The sequence below is a fragment of the Tachyglossus aculeatus genome, chromosome 20 (assembly GCF_015852505.1).
Source record: "Tachyglossus aculeatus isolate mTacAcu1 chromosome 20, mTacAcu1.pri, whole genome shotgun sequence".
NCBI lineage: Eukaryota > Metazoa > Chordata > Mammalia > Monotremata > Tachyglossidae > Tachyglossus > Tachyglossus aculeatus.
The window spans coordinates 17,731,164-17,753,055 of record NC_052085.1 but is presented as its reverse complement, the minus strand read 5'-3'; the positions used below and the strand labels follow the sequence as shown (position 1 = coordinate 17,753,055).

General features: G+C 47.8%; 1 protein-coding gene and 1 pseudogene across 1 annotated transcript; one reads left to right on the top strand and one right to left on the bottom strand.

Moving 5' to 3' along the window:
• The first annotated feature begins 2,202 nt into the window (after positions 1 to 2,202).
• LOC119941277 (olfactory receptor class A-like protein 1) lies at positions 2,203 to 6,117 on the top strand. Its single transcript, XM_038761657.1, has 3 exons — positions 2,203 to 2,350; positions 2,540 to 2,949; positions 6,001 to 6,117. Exons 1-3 carry the CDS (start codon positions 2,203 to 2,205, stop codon positions 6,115 to 6,117), a joined length of 675 nt encoding a protein of 224 aa, XP_038617585.1.
• Positions 6,118 to 13,740: 7,623 nt separating this feature from the next.
• LOC119941276 lies at positions 13,741 to 18,631 on the bottom strand (annotated as a pseudogene).
• Positions 18,632 to 21,892: the final 3,261 nt, after the last annotated feature.

The window sequence follows — 21,892 nt, the reverse complement described above, 5'->3', positions numbered from 1 at the left end:
TTGGCTTAAATCCAACGGTGCTGATCTTCCCTGTGGGATGGGTTACCATGGAATCTGAAACTGTCTGGTTATTCCTCCATCGATCAATCAATAGTATTTATTAAGTGCTTATTGCGTGCTGAACAACTGTAAGTCCTTGAGAAAGTAAAATACAATAGAGTCGGGAGCCACATTGCCTACCCACAGTGAGCTACAGTGAAAAGGGGGAGACTGACATTAATAAATCAATCAATTGTATTTATTCAACGCTTAATGCGTGCAGAGCACTGTACTAAGAACTTGGGAGAGTACAATACAACAGAGTTGGGAGACACTTTCCATGTCCACAGTAAGCTAATAGTCTAAAAGTGGGAAAAGACAATAATCAATCAGTCAGTGGTATTTTTTGAGCACTTACTATGTGCAGTACACTGTACTAAGCGCTAGGGACAGCTCATTTCAACAGAATTAGTGGACACGTTCCTTGTCCCTAACAACCTTACAGTCTAAATGGGGAGTAAGACACTGATCAATCAATCAATGGTATTTGTTGAGCGCTTAGTGTGTGCCTACTGTGTGCACTGTACTAAGCACTTGGGAGAGAGCAATGCAACAGAGACAATTTCCCTGCCCACATCGAGCATACAACCTAGAGGGAATGTACATAGGTACTGTGGGGTGATGGTCAAACTGGAGGTAACATGGCCTAGTGGATAGACTAGATTGTGAGCTAATGGGGAGTCTAAATGTCTAATGTCTAAATGGGGAGTAAGACACTGATCAATCAATCAATGGTATTTGTTGAGCGCTTAGTGTGTGCCTACTGTGTGCACTGTACTAAGCACTTGGGAGAGAGCAATGCAACAGAGACAATTTCCCTGCCCACATCGAGCATACAACCTAGAGGGAATGTACATAGGTACTGTGGGGTGATGGTCAAACTGGAGGTAACATGGCCTAGTGGATAGACTAGATTGTGAGCCCTACGTGGGGCCTGACTGCTTTTATCTACACCCTAGCGTTTAGTACAGTGCTTGGCACCTAGTAAAAGCTTAATGAATATTACAGTCATTATTAGAAAAGACTTACAAGACATTCATGCATTCAATCGTATTTATTGAGCTCTTACTGTGTGCAGAGCACTTGACTAAGCGCTTGGGTAGTACAAGTTGGCAACATATGGAGACGGTCCCTACCCAACAACGGGCTCACAGTCTAGAAGAAGGAGACAAACAACAAAGCAAAACATGTGGACCCAGCTGTCAAGTCATCAGAATAAATAGAAGTAAAGCTAGATGCACATCAGTAACAAAATAAGTAGAATAGTAAATATGTACAAGTAAAACAAATAGAGTAATAAAGCTGTACAAACATATATACAGCTACTGTGGGGAGGGGAAGAAGGTAGGGCGGGGGGAGGGTTGGGGAGGTGGAGAGGAAAGAGGGGACTCAGTCTGGGAAGGCCTCCTGAAGGAGGTGAGTTCTCAATAGGGCTTTGAAGGGAGGAAGAGAGTTAGCTTGGCGGGTGTTTGGAGGGAGGGCATTCCAGGCCAGGGGGAGTACGTGGGCTGGGGGTCGATGGCGCGACAGGCAAGAATGAGGTACAGTGAGGAGGTTAGCGGCAGAGGAGGGGAGGATGCGGGCTGGGCTGTAGAAGTAGAGAAGGTAAGTGAGGTAGGAGGGGGCGAGGTGATGGAGAGCCTTGAAGCCGAGAGTGAGGAGATTTTGCCTGATGCACAGGTTGACTGGTAGCCAGTGGAGATTTTTGAAGAGGGGAGTAACATGCCCAGAGAGTTTCTGCAAAAAGATGATCAGGGCAGCAGCGTGCTGTATAGGCTGAAGTGGGGAGAGGCAGGAGGATGGGAGATCAGAGAGGAGGCTGATGACCCCTCTAGACTGTAAGATCATTGTGGACAGGAAACGTGTCTCCCAACTATGCTGTATTGTCCTCTTCCAAGAACTTAATAAAGTACTTTGTTCACCAAAAGTGCTCAATAAATAGCATTGATTGATTGAGGCCTTTGAAATTCGAGGACAGTTCAAGACAATTAACATGTTTCTTCTCCAAATGGGCATCGGCCTCTTATGGAACATTTTTCTTCTCCAGTTCTATACCCGCACGGCCTCTTCCAGCCTCGAACTGAACCCGTCAGACTTGGGCTTTGCCGACCTGGTCTTGGCTAGAATACTATCATCCTCCTAGCCTTTGGAATCCCAGAAACCATGTCCGCTCGGGGATGGAGAAATTTCCTGTACGGTGATGGATGCAAAATCCTTATTTATCTGTTTCGAGTGGCCTGCAGCCTCGCCATCAGCCCCACCTGCCTCCTGAGCATCTTCCAGGCCGTTACCATCAGCTCCGAGACCTCCCGTTGGGCCCGGATCAAAGTCAGGACAGGAGGCAGGAGGGAACAACGCACCTGGGTATCACGGAGCTACCCAAATGAGGAATTCTTGGTCCCCTGATCCCAGTGGAACTGGAGACAAGGCCCAGGTGACTTCCCCAGAAGCTATGAATGGCTTTCATTGGTATCAAGAGATTCCCTTTTCCTGCTCGTAGCTTTTGATGTGCTAGTGAACATGACAGGCCCCCAGAACAGCAGCGTTCAACTCATGTTGTATCTCAAATATTGCTCCAAAATCAGTATCAGCGCGGAAACCACCCTGCCCATCGCCGTCGTGTTCTCCCTCCGCGACCTCGTTATCGTGGGGCTCATAAGCGCGGCCAGCAGCTACATGGTGTTCTTCCTGCACAGGCACCACCGGCAGATCCGGCACCTCCACGCGCCCGGACGCTCCCCCGGAGCGACGCCCGAAGTCGGGGCGTCCAAGAGGGTCGTGGCCATGGCAACGCTCTGTGTCCTTCTCCATGGGCAACATTCGATCATGATGAGCGTCATATTGGACATGAAAGAGAAGCCCTTTCTGTTGGTGACCAGCCACACAGTGTTAGAGTCCACGTTCCCTGCCGTGAGTCCGCTCCTGGTGATTCACAGTGACAGGAGAATCAGGACTTTCTGGAAAAGGGAATCTCTTGATGCCAATGCAAGCCATTCATAGCTTCTGGGGAAGTCACCTGGGCCTTGTCTCCAGTTCCACTGAGATCAGCTGACCAGGAATTCCTCATTTGGGTAGCTCCGTGATATCAAAAAGCCTAGCTAAAATAGCCCGGGCCTGGGAGGAGAGGAACTGGGTTCTTATCCTGACTCTGCCACTTCCTGTTGTGTGATCCAGGGGGAATCACTTAACTTCTCTGTGCCTCAGTTACCTCATCTGTAAAATGGGGATAGAGACTAGGAGTCCCACGTGGGACATAGACTGTGTCCAACCTGATTACCTTGGTAGGGTTTTCATTATACGAAAATGAAACAAATAATAAATAGAGAAAAGAAATGGTATTTGTTACCTGTGCTTCAAAACGTACAGAAGTGTTGGCATGCTTTGTAACTAGTGGATTCTCACTATTGTACATTAGACGATTGGTGTCTTTTTTGTTTTTCTGGAAAATTCACATTTAAACTGTGTGCCCCATGTGGGACAGGGGACTGGGTCTTACCCAATTAACGTATATCTATCCCAGTGCTTAGAACAGTACTTGACACATAGTAAGTGCTTAACAAATACAATAATGATGATGATAATGAATTCACACATGTTCTTGTCTGCTTTCTGGTTACATAGCTTGTTTGGTTTACATATCTGAATGTTCAGGTGTACACATTTGTACTCCCCCAAGTACTTTATACAGTGTGTGAAAAACTATGCAAGTGCTTGGGAGAGTACAATATAAGAAATACTGCTACTATTATCACCACCTTTTCTACTACCACCGCAACTACTACTTCACCTACTATCAATCAATGTTATTTTTTGAGCACTTACCATATGCAGAGCGCTGTACTAAGCGCTTGGGAGAGTACATTGCAACAGAGTTGGTAGACACGTTCCCTGCTCACAACAAGCTTACACTCTAGAGGGGGAGACAGGCAATGATTCTTACCATCAACCGCAAGAGAAGTAATCAGTCAATGTTATTTATTGACTGCTAAATCTGTGCAGAACACTATTCTAAGCTGTTGGGAGAGTACAATTCAAGAGGATTAGTGCCTGTTACAAAGTAAGCACTTAAAAAATACAATTAAAAATGAAAAACTTCACGGAGTCACCTCAGAATCTTTCGGTTCATTACTCCTAAAATCCAAGGGGGCTATGGTACGATTTTGAAGTAGGGGGTGAGGGGCCTGCACAACCCAGTCGGAGACTGGCATCTAGCCTCAGTGTGCCGCTGGGCTCACCGAAGACCGTGAGCATCTCTGAACTCGGTGACATAGCTCTGGGACCCTGACCCAATGTGGCCGACCTCAACATTCATTCCTTCAATCGTATTTATTAAGCGCTTACTGTGTGCAGAGCACAGTTCTAAGCGCTTGGGAAGTACAAGTTGGCACCATATAGAGACGGTCCCTACCCAACAACGGGTTCATAGTCTAGAAGGGGGGAAGACAGAAATCAAAACAAAACATGTGGACAGGTGTCAAGTCATCAGAAGAAATAGAAATAAAGCTAGATGCATATCATTAACAAAATAAATAGAATAGTAAATATGTACAAGTAAAATAAATACAGTAATGAATCTATGGGGAGGGGAAGGAGGTAGGGCGGGGGGATGGGGAGGAGAAGAGGAAAAAGGGGGCTCAGTCTAGGGAGGCCTCCTGGAGGAGATGAGCTCTCAATAGGGCTTTGAAGGGAGGAAGAGAACTAGCTTGGCGGATGTGTGGAGGGAGGGCATTCCAGGCCAGGGGGAGGACGTGGGCTGGGAGTCAACGGCGGGACAGGCGAGAATGACGTACAGTGAGGAGGTTAGCGGCGAGGAGCGGAGGGTGCGGGCTGGGCTATAGAAGGAGAAAAGGGAGGTGAGGAAGGAGGGGGCGAGGTGATGGAGAGCCTTGAAGCCGAGTGTGAGGAGTTTTTGCTTGATGCGTAGGTTGACTGGCAGCCACTGGAGATTTTTGAGGAGGGGAGTAATATGATGACACCACAGAGAGCAGTTTACAATTAACATGCAGACGTGACCATAAAATAGGCAGATGACGCTCAAAGCAGAAAGATGAATTGTCCATAGGTCAGTCAAACCAGATCAAAGAGGTTAATGGCAAGGAGAGTTCAGGGGATCATGGCAAAAATGTCTCTGAGGTGACAGAGAAGTGGCCTGGTCAGGATGGGAGGGGAGGTGACCTCCAGGGGCACGTGGGTGGGCATTTGAACGATCTGAACCAATGGGGGCCAATTGGGACCACTATGGAGGGAGGCAGAGGGTGGTGAGCTGTATAGGAATGTATTTATGGAAGGAAATTGATTACATATCCTTAGTCAGGATGATGCTCGCACCACTCATCTGGCCCCGCCGAATAGCCTTCAGCTGCCTGGACTACATGATAGGTCCTTCATAAGTCACATCATAAGTCAGATCTTATGATTCATCAGGTAATTCACATATGAGAACAACTCTACAAATGTAATAAATGTGGAGAAGCTTTCACTCATCGCTTCCAAATTCACAGTCATCAGCAAATGCATACCAGAGTGCAAATCTACGAACGTTTGGCAGATGGAAAAACTTTCAGTTCATTCATTCAGTCGTATTTATTGAACGCTCACTGTGTGCAGAGCACTGTATTAAGCTCTTGGAAAGTACAATTTGGCAACAAATAGACAATCCCTACCCAACAACGGGCTCAAAAATCTAGAAGGGGAGAGGCAGACAACAAAACAAAACAACTAGACAGGCATCAATAGCAGCGCCAAGATCTACCCTTTCCTCTCCATCCAAACCACTACCCTGCTTGTTCAGTGAACTTGCTTGCATGCTTGTTCAATGAGCGCCGCCATAGAATCCCGGGACTCCGATCCCGAGAGGCCCGCCCACCATCACACCGCGCGGCCTTGCTGCTCCCGGAAGAATCCTCTCTTCAGAGCGCCGCCATAGACGCCCCTTGCTTCCAGCATCCCCCCACCGGTTAGGCGACCATCCTTAAAGTGTCCCCCTATACCCCCCTTCCCGGTTCGGACCTGACTGACTGCCCCCCCCGTCCCCCTTCCCCCGGGAAAAAGGCCCCTGTTATCACCAAAGTACGTTAACGATAACCTCATTCGCACCTACTCTGCCCTCCCATGCTATTTGGCTGTTCACCCCTCTCCCCTGGTATCTCTAGTCCCTGACCCCCTTTAACAGGTCCACCCTACTCCAGCACATAATAGTTTATATCTGCTCTCTGTCCCATCATTAACTGCCTATTTTATTATTGACATAGCATATTAATCGTTAACTACATTCTGTGATGCCATCGCCTATTTATATAATTGTTACTGTTTTATCGCTTCTGCATCCCAATTGTTAACCTCCCGCTGTGCTGTCATTTGCCCTGCTCACCTCACCATGAACTATCAATTCCCTTGCTCCCAACTGCCATTCCCATTCCTCACCTACCCCTTCCCTTCTCCCACCCAGCTTTTTCCCTCCCTTCCCCCCACCGCTCCCCCTCACCCTCTACCAAGAATCCCTCTGTACCAGTGCCAATCCTCAAGTCCTCCCTCCCAGCCCCTCCCTCCCCTCATTACTGCCCCACCCCATCCCAGTTCTCCTTTCCCATCGCCACCCCTCTTCCCACTCTCCCCACCTAGGCCCCCGCCAATTTATCCCAATCCAAACCCTCCCCACCCCTCGCACCCTTCCCCCTCCCTCCCCTCCCTCCACAGCTGCTGCCAAGTGTGTCCTCTGGAACCCCCGCTCCGTTATAAGCTCCCTTTCATCCTGGACCTATTCCTTTCCAGCTCTCTACTCCTCTTCTCCCTAACTGAAACATGGCTGTCTCCGGACGACACGGTCTCTTCTGCTGCTCTCTCCAGTGGGGGCCTCTTCTTCTCCCACTCTCCCAGACTCACCGGAAAAGGAGGAGGTGTCACTTTCCTTCTCGCCCTCCAATGTCGCTTTCGCACTATCCCTCCTCCCCTTTCCCTTTCCTTCCCTTCCTTTGAAGCCCACATTATTCGTCTCTACCACCCCCTCCAGATTCTTGTAGACGTCATCTACCGCCCCCCCCCGGCCCCACCTCCAACTTCTTTAACGATTTTGACCCCTTCCTCATCTTTCTTCTCTCCTTTTCCATGTCCACTCTGATCCTCGGAGACTGCAACATCCACATGGATATCCCTGGTGACTCCGCTGCCGCCTGCCTTCTATCTCTCCTTGACGCTGCCAAACTCTTGCTCCACCCCACCTCGCCCACTCACCACCTTGGTCACACCCTCGACCTCATCATCTCCTACCGCTGCACTGTGTCCACCCTCACCAACTCTGAAATCCCTCTCTCAGATCATATTCTTCTCACCTGCCTCGTCACTCACACTCCTTTACCCTGTAAATCCGTATTACTCCCTCATAGAGATCTCCACTCTCTTGACCCCGTCCGTCTTTCTGAGCGCCTCACACCCTACCCCGCCTCCCTTTCCTCTCTACCCAATCTTGATGATCAGTTCTGCTCTCAACTCTAGCCTCTCTACTCAGCTAGACTCGCTCACTCCCCTTTCCCTTCGCCGCTCTCCTACCACTAACACTCAGCCCTGGATCACTGCCACTGTCCGCCTCCTTCGCTCTTATTCTCGAGCTGCTGAACACTGCTGGCGAAAGTCTAAAAACCATGCCAACCTCGTTCACTTCACGTTTATCATTTCCTGCCTTAACTCTGCCCTCTCCTCTGCCAGACAAAACTATTTCTCCTCCCTTATTGACACCCGTAACCATCATCCCCGTCAGCTTTTCCGTACATTCAACTCCCTTCTCAGGCCCCCCGTTCCTCCCTCTCTTCCTTCCCTCACCCCCAACGATCTGGCCTCCTACTTCATTAATAAAATTAAATCCATCAGGTCTGAGCTCCCCAAGGTCACTCCTCCCCCTTTTCCAACCCCTCTGATCTTTACTCTCTCCGCTGCTTCCAAGCAGTATCCTCAGAAGAGATCACCTCCCTCCTCTCAAGTGCTACTCCGGCCACCTGTGCTTCTGACCCCGTTCCCTCTCACCTTATGAAATCTCTTGCTCCGTCCCTTCTCCCCTCCTTAACTTCCATCTTCAACCGCTCCCTCTCCACTGGTTCCTTCCCCTCTGCCTTCAAACATGCCCACGTCTCTCCCATACTAAAAAAACCCTCTCTTGACCCCACCTCACCTTCTAGTTATCGCCCTATCTCCCTCCTACCATTCCTTTCCAAACTCCTTGAAAGAGTCGTCTACACGTGCTGCCTCGAATTCCTCAACGCCAACTCTCTCCTCGACCCCCTCCAATCTGGCTTCCGTCCCCTACATTCCAAGGAAACTGCCCTCTCAAAGGTCAACAATGACCTCCTGATTGCCAAATCCAACGGCTCATACTCTATCCTAATACTCCTCGACCTCTCAGCTGCCTTCAAGACTGTGGACCACCCCCTTATCCTCAATGCGCTACCCAACCTTGGCTTCACAGACTCCATCCTCTCCTGGTTCTCCTCTTATCTCTCCAGCCGTTCATTCTGAGTCTCTTTCGCAGGCTCCTCCTCCCCCTCCCATCCCCTTACTGTAGGGGTTCCTCAAGGGTCAGTTCTTGGTCCCCTTCTGTTCTCTATCTACACTCACTCCCTTGGTGACCTCATTCGCTCCCACGGCTTCAACTATCATGTTTACGCTGATGACACACAAACCTAAAACTCAGCATGTCCAAGACTGAACTCCTTGTCTTCCCTCCCAAACTCTGACCTCTCCGTGACTCTCCCGTCACTGTTGACGGCACTACTATCCTTCTCGTCTCACAAGCCCGCAACCGTGGTGTCATCTTCGACTCCGCTCTCTCGTTCACGCCTCACATCCAATCCGTAACCTAAACCTGCCGGTCTCAGCTACGCAACATTGCGAAGATCCAACCTTTCCTCTCCATCCAAACAGCTACCCTGCACATTCAAGCTCTCATCCTATCCCGTTTGGATTACTGTATCAGCCTCCTCTCTCATCTCCCATCCTCCTGTCTCTCCCCCCTTCAATCCATACTTCACGCCGCTGCCCGGATCGTCTTTGTCCAGAAACGCTCTGGGCATGTTACTCTCCTCCTCAAACATTTCCAGTGGTTACCAATCAACCTACGCATCAGGCAGAATCTCCTCACCCTCGGCTTCAAGGCTCTCCATCACCTCGCCCCCTCCTACCTCACCTCCCCCCTTCCTACCTCACCTCCCTTCTTTCCTTCTACAGCCCAGCCTGTACCCTCCGCTCCTCTGCCACTAATCTCCTCACCGTGCCTCGTTCTCACCTGTGCCGCCGTCGACCCCCGACCGACGCCATCCCCCTGGCCTGGAATGCCCTCCCTCCTCACATCCTCCAAGCTAGCTCTCTTCCTCCCTTCAAAGCCCTACTGAGAGCTCACCTTTTCCAGAAGGCCTTCCCAGACTGACCCCCTCCTTCTTCTCCCCCTCCTCCCCCTCCCCATCCCCCACCTTACATCCTTTCCCTCCCCACAGCACCTGTACATATGTATATTTGTTTGTACATATTTATTTATTTATTTAATTTGTACATATTTATTCTATTTATTTTGTTTTGTTAATATGTTTTGTTTCGTTCTATGTCTCCCCTTTCTAGACTGTGAGCCCACTGTTGGGTAGGGACCGTCTCTATACATTCCCAACTTGTACTTCCCACGAGCTTAGTACAGTGCTCTGCACACAGTAAGCACCCAATTAATACGATTGAATGAATATATGAATGAATCTCTCATCCTGTTCCGACTGGATTACCGCATCAGCCTCCGTTCTGATCTCCCATCCTCCTATCTCTCCCTGCTTCTGTCTATAGTTCACTCTGCTACCGGATTATCTTTGTACAGAAGCGCTCTGGGCATGCCACTCCCCTCCTCAGAAATCTCCAGTGGTTTCCTGTCAATCTACGAATCAAGCAAAACCTCCTCACTCTCGGCTTAAAGGCTCTCCATCACCTCGCCCCCTCCTACTTCACCTCCCTTCTTTCCTTCTACAGCTCAGTCCGCACCCTCCGCTCCTCTGCCGCTTACCTCCTCAACTGTTTCTCGTTCTGGTCTGTCCCCCCGTCGACCCCTGACCCACGTCCTTTCCCTGGCCTGGAATGCCCTCCCTCCCCACATCCGCCAAAATAGCAAAGTAGTAGCAGAAAAGCAGCGTGGCTCAGTGGAAAGACCACGGGTTTGGGAGTCAGAGGTCATGGATTCTAATCCCAGCTTCGCCATTTATCAACTGTGTGACTTCGGGCAAGTCATTTAACTTCTCTATGACTCAATTACCTCATCTGGAAAATAGGGATTAAGACTGTGAGCCCCATGTGGGGCAACCTGATTACCTTGTATCACCCCCAGCGCTTAGAACAGTACTTCGCATGAAGTAAGCACGTAACAAATACCAAAATTATCATTACTATCATCATTATTACCTATCTTTCTCCCTTCAAAGCCCTATTGAGAGTCACCTCCTGCAGGAGGCCTTCCCAGGCTGAGCCCCCATTTTCCTCTCCTCTTCCCCTCCCCATCGCCCCCTCCCTCCCTCTGCCCTACCCCCTTCCCTCCCCACAGCACTTGTATATATTTGTACATATTTATTACTTTATTTACTGTACTTGTACATATTTACTACTCTATTTTATTAATGATGTGCATACAGCAATAATTCATTCATTCATTCAATCGTATTTATTGAGCGCTTACTGTGTGAAGAGCACTGTACTAAGCACTTGGGAATTTATTCTGACGGTTTTGACACCTGTCTACTTGTTTTGTTGTCTGTCTCCCCCTTTTAGACTGTGAGCCCATTGTTGGGTAGGGACCGTCTCTATATGTTACTGATTTGTACTTCCCAAGCACTTAGTACAGTGCTCTGCACACAGTATGCACTCAATAAATACGATTGAATGAATGAATCAATCAATAGCATCCAAATAAATAAATATAATTATAGATCTATACACATCATTAATAAAATAAAATGCAGCCAGCCCATTTCAGTCAGCCAATCAATTTACGTCATTTACCTAATCTATAAAATGAGGACCGGAGAAGTGAAGTGACTTGCCCAATGTCGCACAACAGACAAGTGGAGCTAGGATTAGAACCCAGGTCCTTCCAACCACCAGGCCCGTGGTCTATCTGCTAGGCCCCACTCCTTCTCATGAAGTTGGTTCTAATCCCAGCTCCATCACTGGTCTGCCGCATGATTTTGGGCAAGTCACTTTACTTCTCCGTGTCTCAGCTACCGCATCTGTAAAGTAGGGACTAAGTCCTCCTCTCTCCAATTTCGACTGTTAGTTCCATGTGAGACGGAGACTGTGTCAAACCTTAGAAACTTGCATTTACCCCAGTACTTGACATGTAGTAAATGCTTAAAAAGTACCAGAAAAAAGCCCTTAATGAAGATGGTGATTATAATAATAATAAAGAGGGGTATTGTGGAAAGAAGGGATCAAGTGTTATTGATCCTGCTAATTTTGCTAATCCCTCACATCTACAAATGTCAAACTCTGTTCATTGTGTGTTCCTTTGGATTTCTTATGGAGGGAAAAAAATTGGGGACGTTTCACTTCAAGAACAAAACCTTCAGCTCAGAGTGGTGGGAGTCACGGTAAGGAAGATTCAGGGGCTTTGTGGAGCCAGCAGGAGACTGTTTCCTGCAGCAGGGCAGGCTGGGTAGTTATTAGGCGCTCTGGGCAAGGTGCTTAGAAATGAGTGGTCCTCTCCTCCAAACTTTTCTCCAGCTGCTCCACCTCGCCTCTCCCTCCAAACAGAGAAGCAGGCATGGTGGGCCCAGCAAGTAATAATAATAATAGTTAATGATGATATTTGTTAGGACTTACTATGTGCCAGGCACTGTACTAAATGCTGGGGGTGGATACAAGAAAATCAAATTGGACACAGTTCCTGTTCCATGTGGGGCTCACAGTCGCAATCCCCATTTTACAGTTGAGGTACCTGAGGCCCAGAGAAGTGAAGTGACTTGCCCAAGATCACAGAGCAGACAGTGATGGAGACGGGATTAGAACTCGTGACCTTCTGACTCCCAGGCCCATGCTCTATCCACTACGCCATGCTGCTTCCCTTAATTTGCTCACCAATCGTTCCCAACCTGGTACAGCTAATCAGAAAAGGGACATTACAGGTGTCAGGGATGGGACAGAAGAGGGAATTTGGCAGGCCTTCAAAAAATAGATTTGTCCACCAATCATATCCAGAGGAAGCCAATTGGAGGAGTTGGTGGAAAGGCCCATTCGTAACCAGTGCTTTGTTTTGAAGGATTTCAAGTAACAGAAATGGACATCTCCTTTCATGGGAGAGGAGGAGTCATAATTTTACAAACCGTTCAGTTGTTGCTAAAGTTGTACAACTTATTAAATTGCTTCATTAATACTTTATCTTTTCTGAGTCTGCTTTTTAACACCTGTTCATTGCACGTAAAGAAGGCAACAGCTGAGAGACATCTTCAAACTCAAATTTAAATACAATAGTCTCATTTTTCTTTCCAGTTACCCATTATTATTATTATTATTATTTTGCTCTTTCCAGAGGGACAGAGGAGAAGAGATATAAGGGTGAAAAATATTTTTCTACTTGAGGATTTAATGAACATTCAAATATATGAACCAGAAAGCAGACTAAGAACATGTATCCATTAGTGAGGTGTCACAGTTAAAAGGAAAAGATACCAATTATTAAATATCTACTAGAGAGCATGGCTGTTGTAACCCACTCCTTGAAGCGCAGGTAACAAATGCTACTTTCCTCTTTTCTTTATTCATTTTTTAGAGTTTAATTTTCTTGTAATGAAAATCCTAGTACTGGAGATAGTTTAGTGATTTCAGTTTATTGCTTCAGGGTTCTTAATTGTGTTGGTGGGAGAAGCCTAAATCTCAGGAGTTCTAGGTGATCCAGGAAGTGCAATCTACCAAGCTACTTTTCACTCTGGTCAGTGGGTGGGTGGACTTCAAGTTCACCGGTCGTCAGCAAGGGAAGTGACGGATGTTCCTTCTGCGGGATGAAATCCCAGGGAAGGGATCTGATCTTGGTCCCCATCGACAAGAATGGGTGGAAAAAAGCTGGCTCAATCAATCAATAGTATGTATGGAACACCGACTGAGTGAACAACAATATACTAAGCACTTGGAGTCCAATATAATAGAATTGGTAGAAAACCTTCCCTGCCCACAAGGTACTGACAGTGTCGCGGTGATTGCAGGGGATGTTAGTAGGTCTCCTCTGTGTGGTTCTATCAATCAATCAGTCAGTATTGAGCGCTTACTGTGTGCAGAGCACTGTACTAAGCATTGGAGGGCACAATACAATAGAGTTGGTAGACATGATCCCTGCCCTCAACGAGCTTACAGTCTAGAGGAGGAGACGGACATTTATGTAAATGAATAAATTATGGATATGTACATAAGTGATGGGCTGAGAGGGGTTCCAACTCAAGTACAAAGGCAACAAAGAAGGGAGATCAAGAAGAAATAGGGCCTAGTTGGAGAAGGGCTTTTGGAGGAGATGCGCCTTTGATAAGTCTTTGAAGTGGGGGAAGAGTGATCGTCAGTTGGATATGAAAAGGGAGGGTGTTCCAAGCCAAACTGAACGTTTGGTAGAAAAATGATCCAGGCTGCAGAGTGAAGTGTGGATTAGAGCAGGGACTCATCCCAGTGGACTCAGTAGGCGGTTAGGTCCGTTTCCCTGAGCCCCTGCTAAGGCTCCATACGGCAAACAGGAGAGTCTTTTTTCCAGAATGTCCTCATCCTCCTGTCACTGGAAATAATGAGTAATGGACTCACCGCTAAGAAGGTGAATCCCTACGCCATGTGGCTGTTCGCCAGCAGAGGAGAATTCTCCCTCGTGTTCATTATAACGCTCAGCATGTTCGTTTGCCGCCCATAAAGGAGAACACAGAGGGGAGGGTGACAAAGACGACCACTCTCTTGGCCGTCCTGACCTCAGACATCGCCGCGGGGGATCGTCCAGGCGTGGGGAGGCGTCGGACCCCACGGTGGTACCTTACAGGATGAACACCATGTAGCCGCTGCCTGTGCTCATGAGCCCCATAAAGACGAGGTTGCAGACGGAAAATGTGACGGCGATGAGCAGGGTGGTTTCCACATTGTCACTAACTTTAGTGCAATATCTGAGGTCCAATACAATGTGAACGCTGTTGTTTTTCAGAGGGAATGTTATGTTCATCAGAGTATCGAACTCTATCAGCATATTGAGGCCCCAGGACAGGAGGCAGGAGAGGACGACACACCTGGGTAACCTGGCTTTGATCCGATTCCACCGGGGGGTCCTGGGGCTGCTGGTGACAGCTTGGAAGATGGTCAGGAGGCAGGTGCTGCAGATGGCCAGGGCCCAGGCCACCCGGTACAAGTACATGAGGAGTTTGCATCCAACGTCATCCAGGAAGTTTCTCAGATCCCAAGCGGACAGGGTCTCCGTGAACCCAAAGGTGAGGAGGAGGATGATGTTGTCTAAGGCCAGCTGGGAGAGGACTAAATCGGACGGGCTCAGTTTGTGAGTAGCAGAGACCACGTAAGCATAAAATAGGAGGAGAAATATATTTAAAAAGACAACAATGCTGATCCGTAACAGAATCATGATCCCAAAAGAAAGCCAGGTAGCATTCACTGTCTTGAAATGGTGGCTAGAATAAGAGAGGACTTCCTCCTGAGGAGCATCCTGGGAAGGAAGGAAGAAGAGAGAGAGAGAGAAAGGGGGGGTGAAGGAGAAAGAAGTAGGAGAGAGCACACTTCAAAATTTACAATAAACATTTCTTGAATTACTTCCCTCAAACATTTGTTTAAAATTGTGTTTGTTAAGCGCTTACTGTGTGTCAGACACTGGCCTTAACTAATGAATTTGCCATGAACGTTCATGAAGAAACTGATTTTGTGAACACGATAGGGTCCAGAGTCTAGTGGATCCATCAATCGATCAGTAATATTGATTTATTTCAATGGGATCTATTAAGTGCTTACTAGGTGTCAAACACTCTTATAAACAACAACAATAATAATATCCGGGGTATATGTTAAGTACTTACTGTGAGCCAGGCACTATACTAAGCGCTGGGAAGGATACAAGCAAATCAGACTGGACAGCGTCTCTGTCCCACATGGAGCTCACAGTCTCAATCTCCATTTTACAGATGCGGTAACTGAAGCACAGAGAAGTGAAGTGACTTGCCCAAGGTCACACAGAAGACAAGTGGTAGAGCAGGAATAGAACCCATGACCTTCTTTGGGGAAGCAGCGTGGCTCAGTGGAAAGAGCCCGGGCTTTGGAGTCAGAGGTCGCAGGTTCAAATCCCGGTTCCACCACTTGTCTGCTGTGTGACTTTGGGCAAGTCACTTAACTTCTCTGGACCTCAGTTCCCTCATCTGTAAAATGGGGATGAAGACTGTGAGCCCACGTGGCACAACCTGATTACCTTGTATCTACCCCAGCATTTAAAACAGTGCTTGGCACATAGTAAGTGCTTAGCAAATACCAATGTTATTATTATTATTATTCTGACTCCTAGGCCTGTGCTCTACCCAGTAGGCCATGCTGCTTCTTCTCTGTTCTAAGCCCTGGGGTAGAGTCAAATCAGTCAGGTCAGATAAAGCCCCTGTCCCACATGGGGCTCACAGTCTAAGGCAGAGGGAGAACTGGATGCAGCGTGGCCTTGTTAAAAGAAATTGAGCCTGGGAATCAGGGGACCTGGGTTCTAATTCTGGCCCCACCATTTGCCTGCTGTGTGACCTTGGGCAAGTCATTTCACTTCTCTGAGAGCCAGGTACCTCTTCTGTAAAATGGGGATTAATAATAATAAATAATGTTACCTTTTATGAGCTTACTATGTACCAAGCACTGTTCTAAGCACTGGGGTGGATACAAGCTAATTGGGTTGGACACAGTCCCTGACCCACGTAAGGCTCACAGTCTCAATCCCCATTTTATAGTTGAAGAACCTGAGGCATAGAGAAGTGGAGTGACTTGCTCAGGGTCGCACGGCAGACAAGTGGTGGAGCTGGGATCAGAACCCTACTGATCCCTACCTACTGATTCCCAGGACCGTGCTCTGTCCACTACATCATGATGCTTCCCTATAAGCCCCACGTGGAACAGGGACTCCGTCCAATTTGATTAGTTTGCATCTACCCCAGGGCTTAGTACAGTGCCTAACACATAGTAAGAACTTAACATATACCACAATTATTATTATTATTAGTCCAGGGTCCCTCGGTTCCCCGGGGCATGTTCCTTCCTTCGGCCCATGGCAGGGTTTAACTGAAACCGCTCTAAGCACTTAATAAATACTTTTTTTAGAAAAAAAAACCGGTATCAGGTCCTTAGTGGATGCAGAACACTATGTTAAGCACTTGGGAGAATACAATACACTGCAAGACAATAGCGTGTGAAGTGCCATAGATTATAAAATCCTTGTTGGCAGAGAATTTGTCTGCTCTTCCTGTTGTACTCTCCCAACCGTTGAGTAAACTGCTCTGCACACATTAAGCACTCAGTGAATACCATCGATGGATTTATTGATTGATTTACAGCTTAGAAACCTCAGATGGAAGGTGATGCAGTCTGCTCCGAAGGCCCGAGGAATAGAGAGATGGGAGAGAGATGGTGAGTGGTTCTGAGTCCCAATTAAAGTCATAAATTCCCTCTGAGCAGAGTAACTTCGAACCCTGGAACCCAATCGATAGAGAGATGGCTCGATCTTACCCATTTCTGATGTTCCAGACGTTGAAAAGGCAGCTCGCCTCTGGTCACTGTCAAGGAGAACAAGGCTGAGGCAGCTTTTATCAATGGCCTCGTCTTTATCTCGCCTACCTCAGGGAGTGATTAGAATGTATGCAGCTGAGTGCATCACTTAGCATTTATTAGCTCTGACACGCTACTTGGGAAATCTCTGGATCCTTTCCTTGATCTCCAGGTCGCGGGACCAGAATGAGCCTAGAAGTCTCCCCTTCATTATCTCTTTCTACTTGATCCCTCTGACATACCTCTGGAGAGATCTACCCATGTCAATGCCAAGTCCTGCAGGTTTTAGGGGATTCCAACTCTCTTTCAAGGCCCAGCTCTGTCAGCTGTGCCTATGCCTTTAATGCACGTTTTACGCACTTTTTTTCTCTCTTGTTTATGGTTTCTGTTAAGCGCTTACTAGGTGCTTGACACTATACTAATTGCTGGGACACATACAAGCTAATCCAATTGGACACAGTCCCTGTCCCACATGGGGCTGACATTCTTAATCCCCATTTTATAGATGAAAGAGCTGAGGCACAGAGAAGGTGGGCGGCTTGCCCAAGGTCACCTAGCAGAAAGAGGCGGAGCCGGTATTAGAACCCCGGCCCTTCTGACTCCTAGGCCCGTGTTCTATCCACTAGGCCACGCTACGCTTTAGGCAATGGTCATCCCTCTTGTAGTTTGTACATTAAGCCACATTCCATGTCCAGTCAAAGTCACCTCTTGAGGGTGGAGCTATGGACACGTTTTTCTTTTTGTGGTTTGTATATTGAGCCATGTTGCATTTCCAGTTGAGGTCACTTCTTGAGCATGGAGCTATGGGTTACAGTCCTCGCTTTTAGGGTTAATACGTTGGGTCATGTGATGTGCCAGGTCGAAATCACTTCTTGATGGTGGAGTTTTGAGAGACCTTTTGTCTCATTTTCTTGACTGCAAGTTGCTCTCTCTCACTTAATGTTCTTTTGTTAACTATTTGTTTCTATCCTAGCCTATCTCCACTCCTCCACAAATGATTTTTACAGCTTCCCATCTTAGCCTAGCTTCCCTCTCTTGTTTCAGTGTCCATCACTTATTCAGTGAATGAAGCAATCAATTAATTGCATTTAATCCTGCTTTTTAAGAGGCCACTGGTGGTTCCCCTTCAAGGACATACATAAGAAACCATCATCAGTTGATCTTTAAAAGGCCTCGTGTCAACGCCTGAGGACACCCAGGACCATGCCGCGGCATACCTTTATTTAGAGCTTCTAGGTGATCTTTTTTTCTCTGTGGTTGATCACCTGACGCGCGTACTGTGTGCTGAGCACTGTGAAAATAAGGCAGGAAGGGACAAAGAGGGCAGGTGTCACTTAGCTAAGGCTGGCATCCTAATACTTTCGGGCACAGTGGTCCTTGAAGGTGAGGACAGAGCAACCATGCCGTCCATCTTTCTCTGTGAGAGAATCCATCGTCATCAGTGACTCCCATGCGACCGATCTCAAGGGGGCAAGGACCCAGCATTCCCTGAGCTTGAAAGGCCCGCGACTTCATTGAGAAGGAGATTCTACCACCATTTCCCCACTACCATTCTCCTCAGGGAGGCCTTCCTGGTTCCTCACACCATTGGTGAGGAGGTTTAGGGTGGAGGGCACCAAGGTGTAGAACACCGATACCAGCAGGTCCAGGGCGGAGGCGGGGGGGTGGTCATAAATGGGCTTGAGGTAGGCAAGATGCCATTCGCTACGAATGAAGTCATGAAGGTGAGGTTGGGCAGGCAGGTGGACAAGGCTTTGGCCCCGTCCTCGGTGTATCACATCCTCAGCACGGCCCAGAAGATGTGGACGTAAGACAGAAGGATGATACGAAGCATCCCAGTACCAAAGTGACCCACACTGCCAGAGCACAGACCTCGGGCTGGGCCTCTCCCGGGAACATGAGTTAGAGCAACTGGGGGACGTCACAGAAGAACTGGTGGATGACATGAGGACAGCAGAAGTGGACGGAGAAGTTGACAGCTATGTCCATAAGAGTGAAGCGGCCAATGGTGAGCCACGAGGTGGCCGCCATCTTCCCACAGGCCCCTAGGTCCAGGATGATGTTACAAAGCAGGGGGCTGCAGATGGCCACGTAGTAGTCATAGGACATCACTATGAGGAAGGCCGTGTTCACAGTAGCAAATATTATGAAGGAAAACACTTGGGAAATGCAGCCCAAGAAAGTTGGATTGACGATCGCTCAGGGCATTGAGGATGGATTTGGGCACGGTGACGGAGATGAGGCAGAGGTTGAGGATGGACAAATGCTTGAGGAAGAGGTACATGGAGATGTGGAGGTGCCGGGAAGAGAGCGTTGATGGCAATGATGAGGTCGGTTAAGACCCCTTTGTAGGAGTCTGGACTACTGTATCAGCCTCCTCTCCGATCTCCCATCCTCTTGTCTCTCCCCGCTTCAATCCGTACTTCACACCACTGCCCGGATTGTCTTTGTCCAGAAACGCTCTGGGCATGTTACTCCCCTCAAAAATCTCCAGTGGCTACCAATCAACCTACGCATCAGGCAGAACCTCACCCTCGGCTTCAAGGCTCCATCACCTCGCCCCCTCCTACCTCTCCTCCCTTCTACAGCCCAGCACGCACCCTTCACTCCTCTGCTGCTAATCTCAACGCGCCTCATTCTCGCCTGTCCCGCCGTCGACCCCCGGCCCACGTCATCCCCCTGGCCTGGAATGCCTTCCCTTCCCACATCCGCCAAACTGGCTCTCTTCCTCCTTTCAAGACCCTACTGAGAGCTCACCTCCTCCAGGAGGCCTTCTCAGACTGAGCCCCCTCCTTCCTCTCCCCCTTTACACCCCCCCGCCTTACCTCCTTCCCTTCCCCACAGCACCTGTATATATGTATATATGTTTTTACGGATTTATTACTCTATTTATTTTACTTGTACATATTTATTCTATTTATTTTATTTTGTTAATATGTTCTGTTTTGTTCTGTCTCCCCCTTCTAGACTGTCAGCCCACTGTTGGGTAGGAACCATCTCTATATGTTGCCAACTTGTACTTGCCAAGCGCTTAGTACAGTGCTCTGCACACAGTAAGAGCTCAATAAATACGATTGATTGATTGATTGAGTCAAAGATAACAATACCAAGGTATTACTCCAAGCTTTCAAGAAATCACGCAGCCAAACCAGACATGCTCCCTGGCACCATGGACACTACAGTCTCCAATGTGTTGGTGGGGCAAAGACTGTAACAATTGTTCCTCAGTTAATAAATCCTACTCAATAACTTAAAGGGGATTAGAGGAAGGTTAGGTAGAGAGTTCCCTGTTTCAATGACTGAATCAGAAAGAAGAATGGTTAGAGTGGTAGTAGTAGTAGTAGTGGTAGTGTAAGCTCATCCTCTGGACTGTAAGATCATTGTGAGCAGGAAATGTGTCTATTCATTTTTGTATTGCACTGTCCCAAGCGCTTATTACAGTGTTCTGCACACAGTAGGTGCTTAAGAGATGCCATAATTATCATTAGTATTATTATTATTAGTAGTAATAATGGTATTTGTTAGGTGCTTACTATGTGCCAAGCACCATTCAAAGCACTGGGGCAAATACAAGATTATCAGGTTAGGCAGAGTCCCTGTCCCACATAGGGCTCACAGTCTAAATCCCCATTTTACAGAGAAGGTAACTGAGGCACAGAGAAGTGGAGTGATTTGTCCATGGTCACACAGCAGACGAGTGGTGAAGGTGGCATTAGAACCCATGTCCTCTGGCTCCCATGCCCATGCTCTCGCCACTAGGCCATGCTGCTTCCAGTAGTAGTAGTTATTAAGTGCATCCCGTGCAGAAAACTGTGCTAACACTAGGTACACAGAGAGGATACACAATCTAAAAGTTAAAAAAATTAGGAAGTCTCCAGCTTGTACTCTTCATTCCTTCCAAGCTCACCCTCTAACTGTACCTCTTTCTCAAAGCTCATGTTTCCTGTTTCTCCTTCCTCGAACTCCTTCACCACACAAATGTGCTGAGTCTTCCTTAAATTCCTCTTTTATAATGGTATTGGTGAACTGCTTACTATGTCTCGAAATTGTTCTAAACGCTGGGGTAAGGCCAAGTTGGTTACTACTATTAGGTTCTCTGATGAACAAGCTTTTGCTCTTTCCACGAGGCCACAGTTCTTTGTCCCCGACACTGGAGATTCTCCAGAGAGCACAAGGGTCTGCTGGCAAAGGGACAGGCAGCCTGAAGACACTATGGGGTTTTGTGTCTGAAGAAGTGTCTGGCCCCTTTTACAGACCCGGTTCCGCTGAGGTCACAGTGCCCTAGGCTCCTTCTGGATTTTCTAAGCATCATTAAATCAATGGTACTTATTGAGAGCTTACTCTCTGGAGAGCACGTAGAAGAGTACCATACAATAGACTTGGTAGACACATTCGCCGCCCACGATCAATCCATGGTATTTATATAGCGCTTACTGTGTACACAACATTGCACTAAGCATCTGGGAGGATCCGGCGCAACAGAGTTGATAGGCATGTTCCCTTCCCAGGGTGAACCAGCGGTATTTATTGAGTGCTTATTGTGTGCTGAGCACTGTATTAAGCACCTGGGAGAGAAATATGCACCGGAGTTCGTAGACACTTTCTCTGCCTTAAAGGGGCTTCCGGTAAATCAATAGTATTTAATGAATGCTCTTTCTGTGCAGAGTAGTGCAATAAGGGCTGAGGAGAGTATAGTATAACAGAGTTTTAGAGTCATATTGCCAACAGACGTTTGTCCAGTGATTGTGAGTATGCAGGTGCTGCAAACACGGCTGTTACTTCTCAATGATTGTGATCAAGCCCTCTCTGGGAGTGAGGCGGGGACCAGGAGAGAGCGGAGGAAGAGGAGCCTCACATCACGTACACCACCGAAAACAAATATTATGAGGTCGAATCAATAACTCTTGACTCAAGCCATAGCATCCCTATAAATATGCCCCTCGTCCGGAAACGCTGAACAGCTCTCTCAGCTCAATCTGTCTGCTTCTGGATCAGCCCGTCATTCCAGTAACTAGTTTTCTCTTTGTGTTTCAGGGCTGTGGCTATGAGGCCTGGTCTTCTGTGGGGTCCAGTTCGGGATGTATCTCTGATCCAT

Coding starts and splice junctions, on each gene's coding strand:
- LOC119941277 (XM_038761657.1), top strand. CDS start 2,203: ATGTCCGCTCGGGGATGGAGAAATTTCCTGTACGGTGATGGATGCAAA. Junction 2,351..2,539: donor CATCAGCTCCGAGACCTCCC/GTTGGGCCCGGA, acceptor TCCTGCTCGTAG/CTTTTGATGTGCTAGTGAAC. Junction 2,950..6,000: donor TAGAGTCCACGTTCCCTGCC/GTGAGTCCGCTC, acceptor CCCACCGGTTAG/GCGACCATCCTTAAAGTGTC.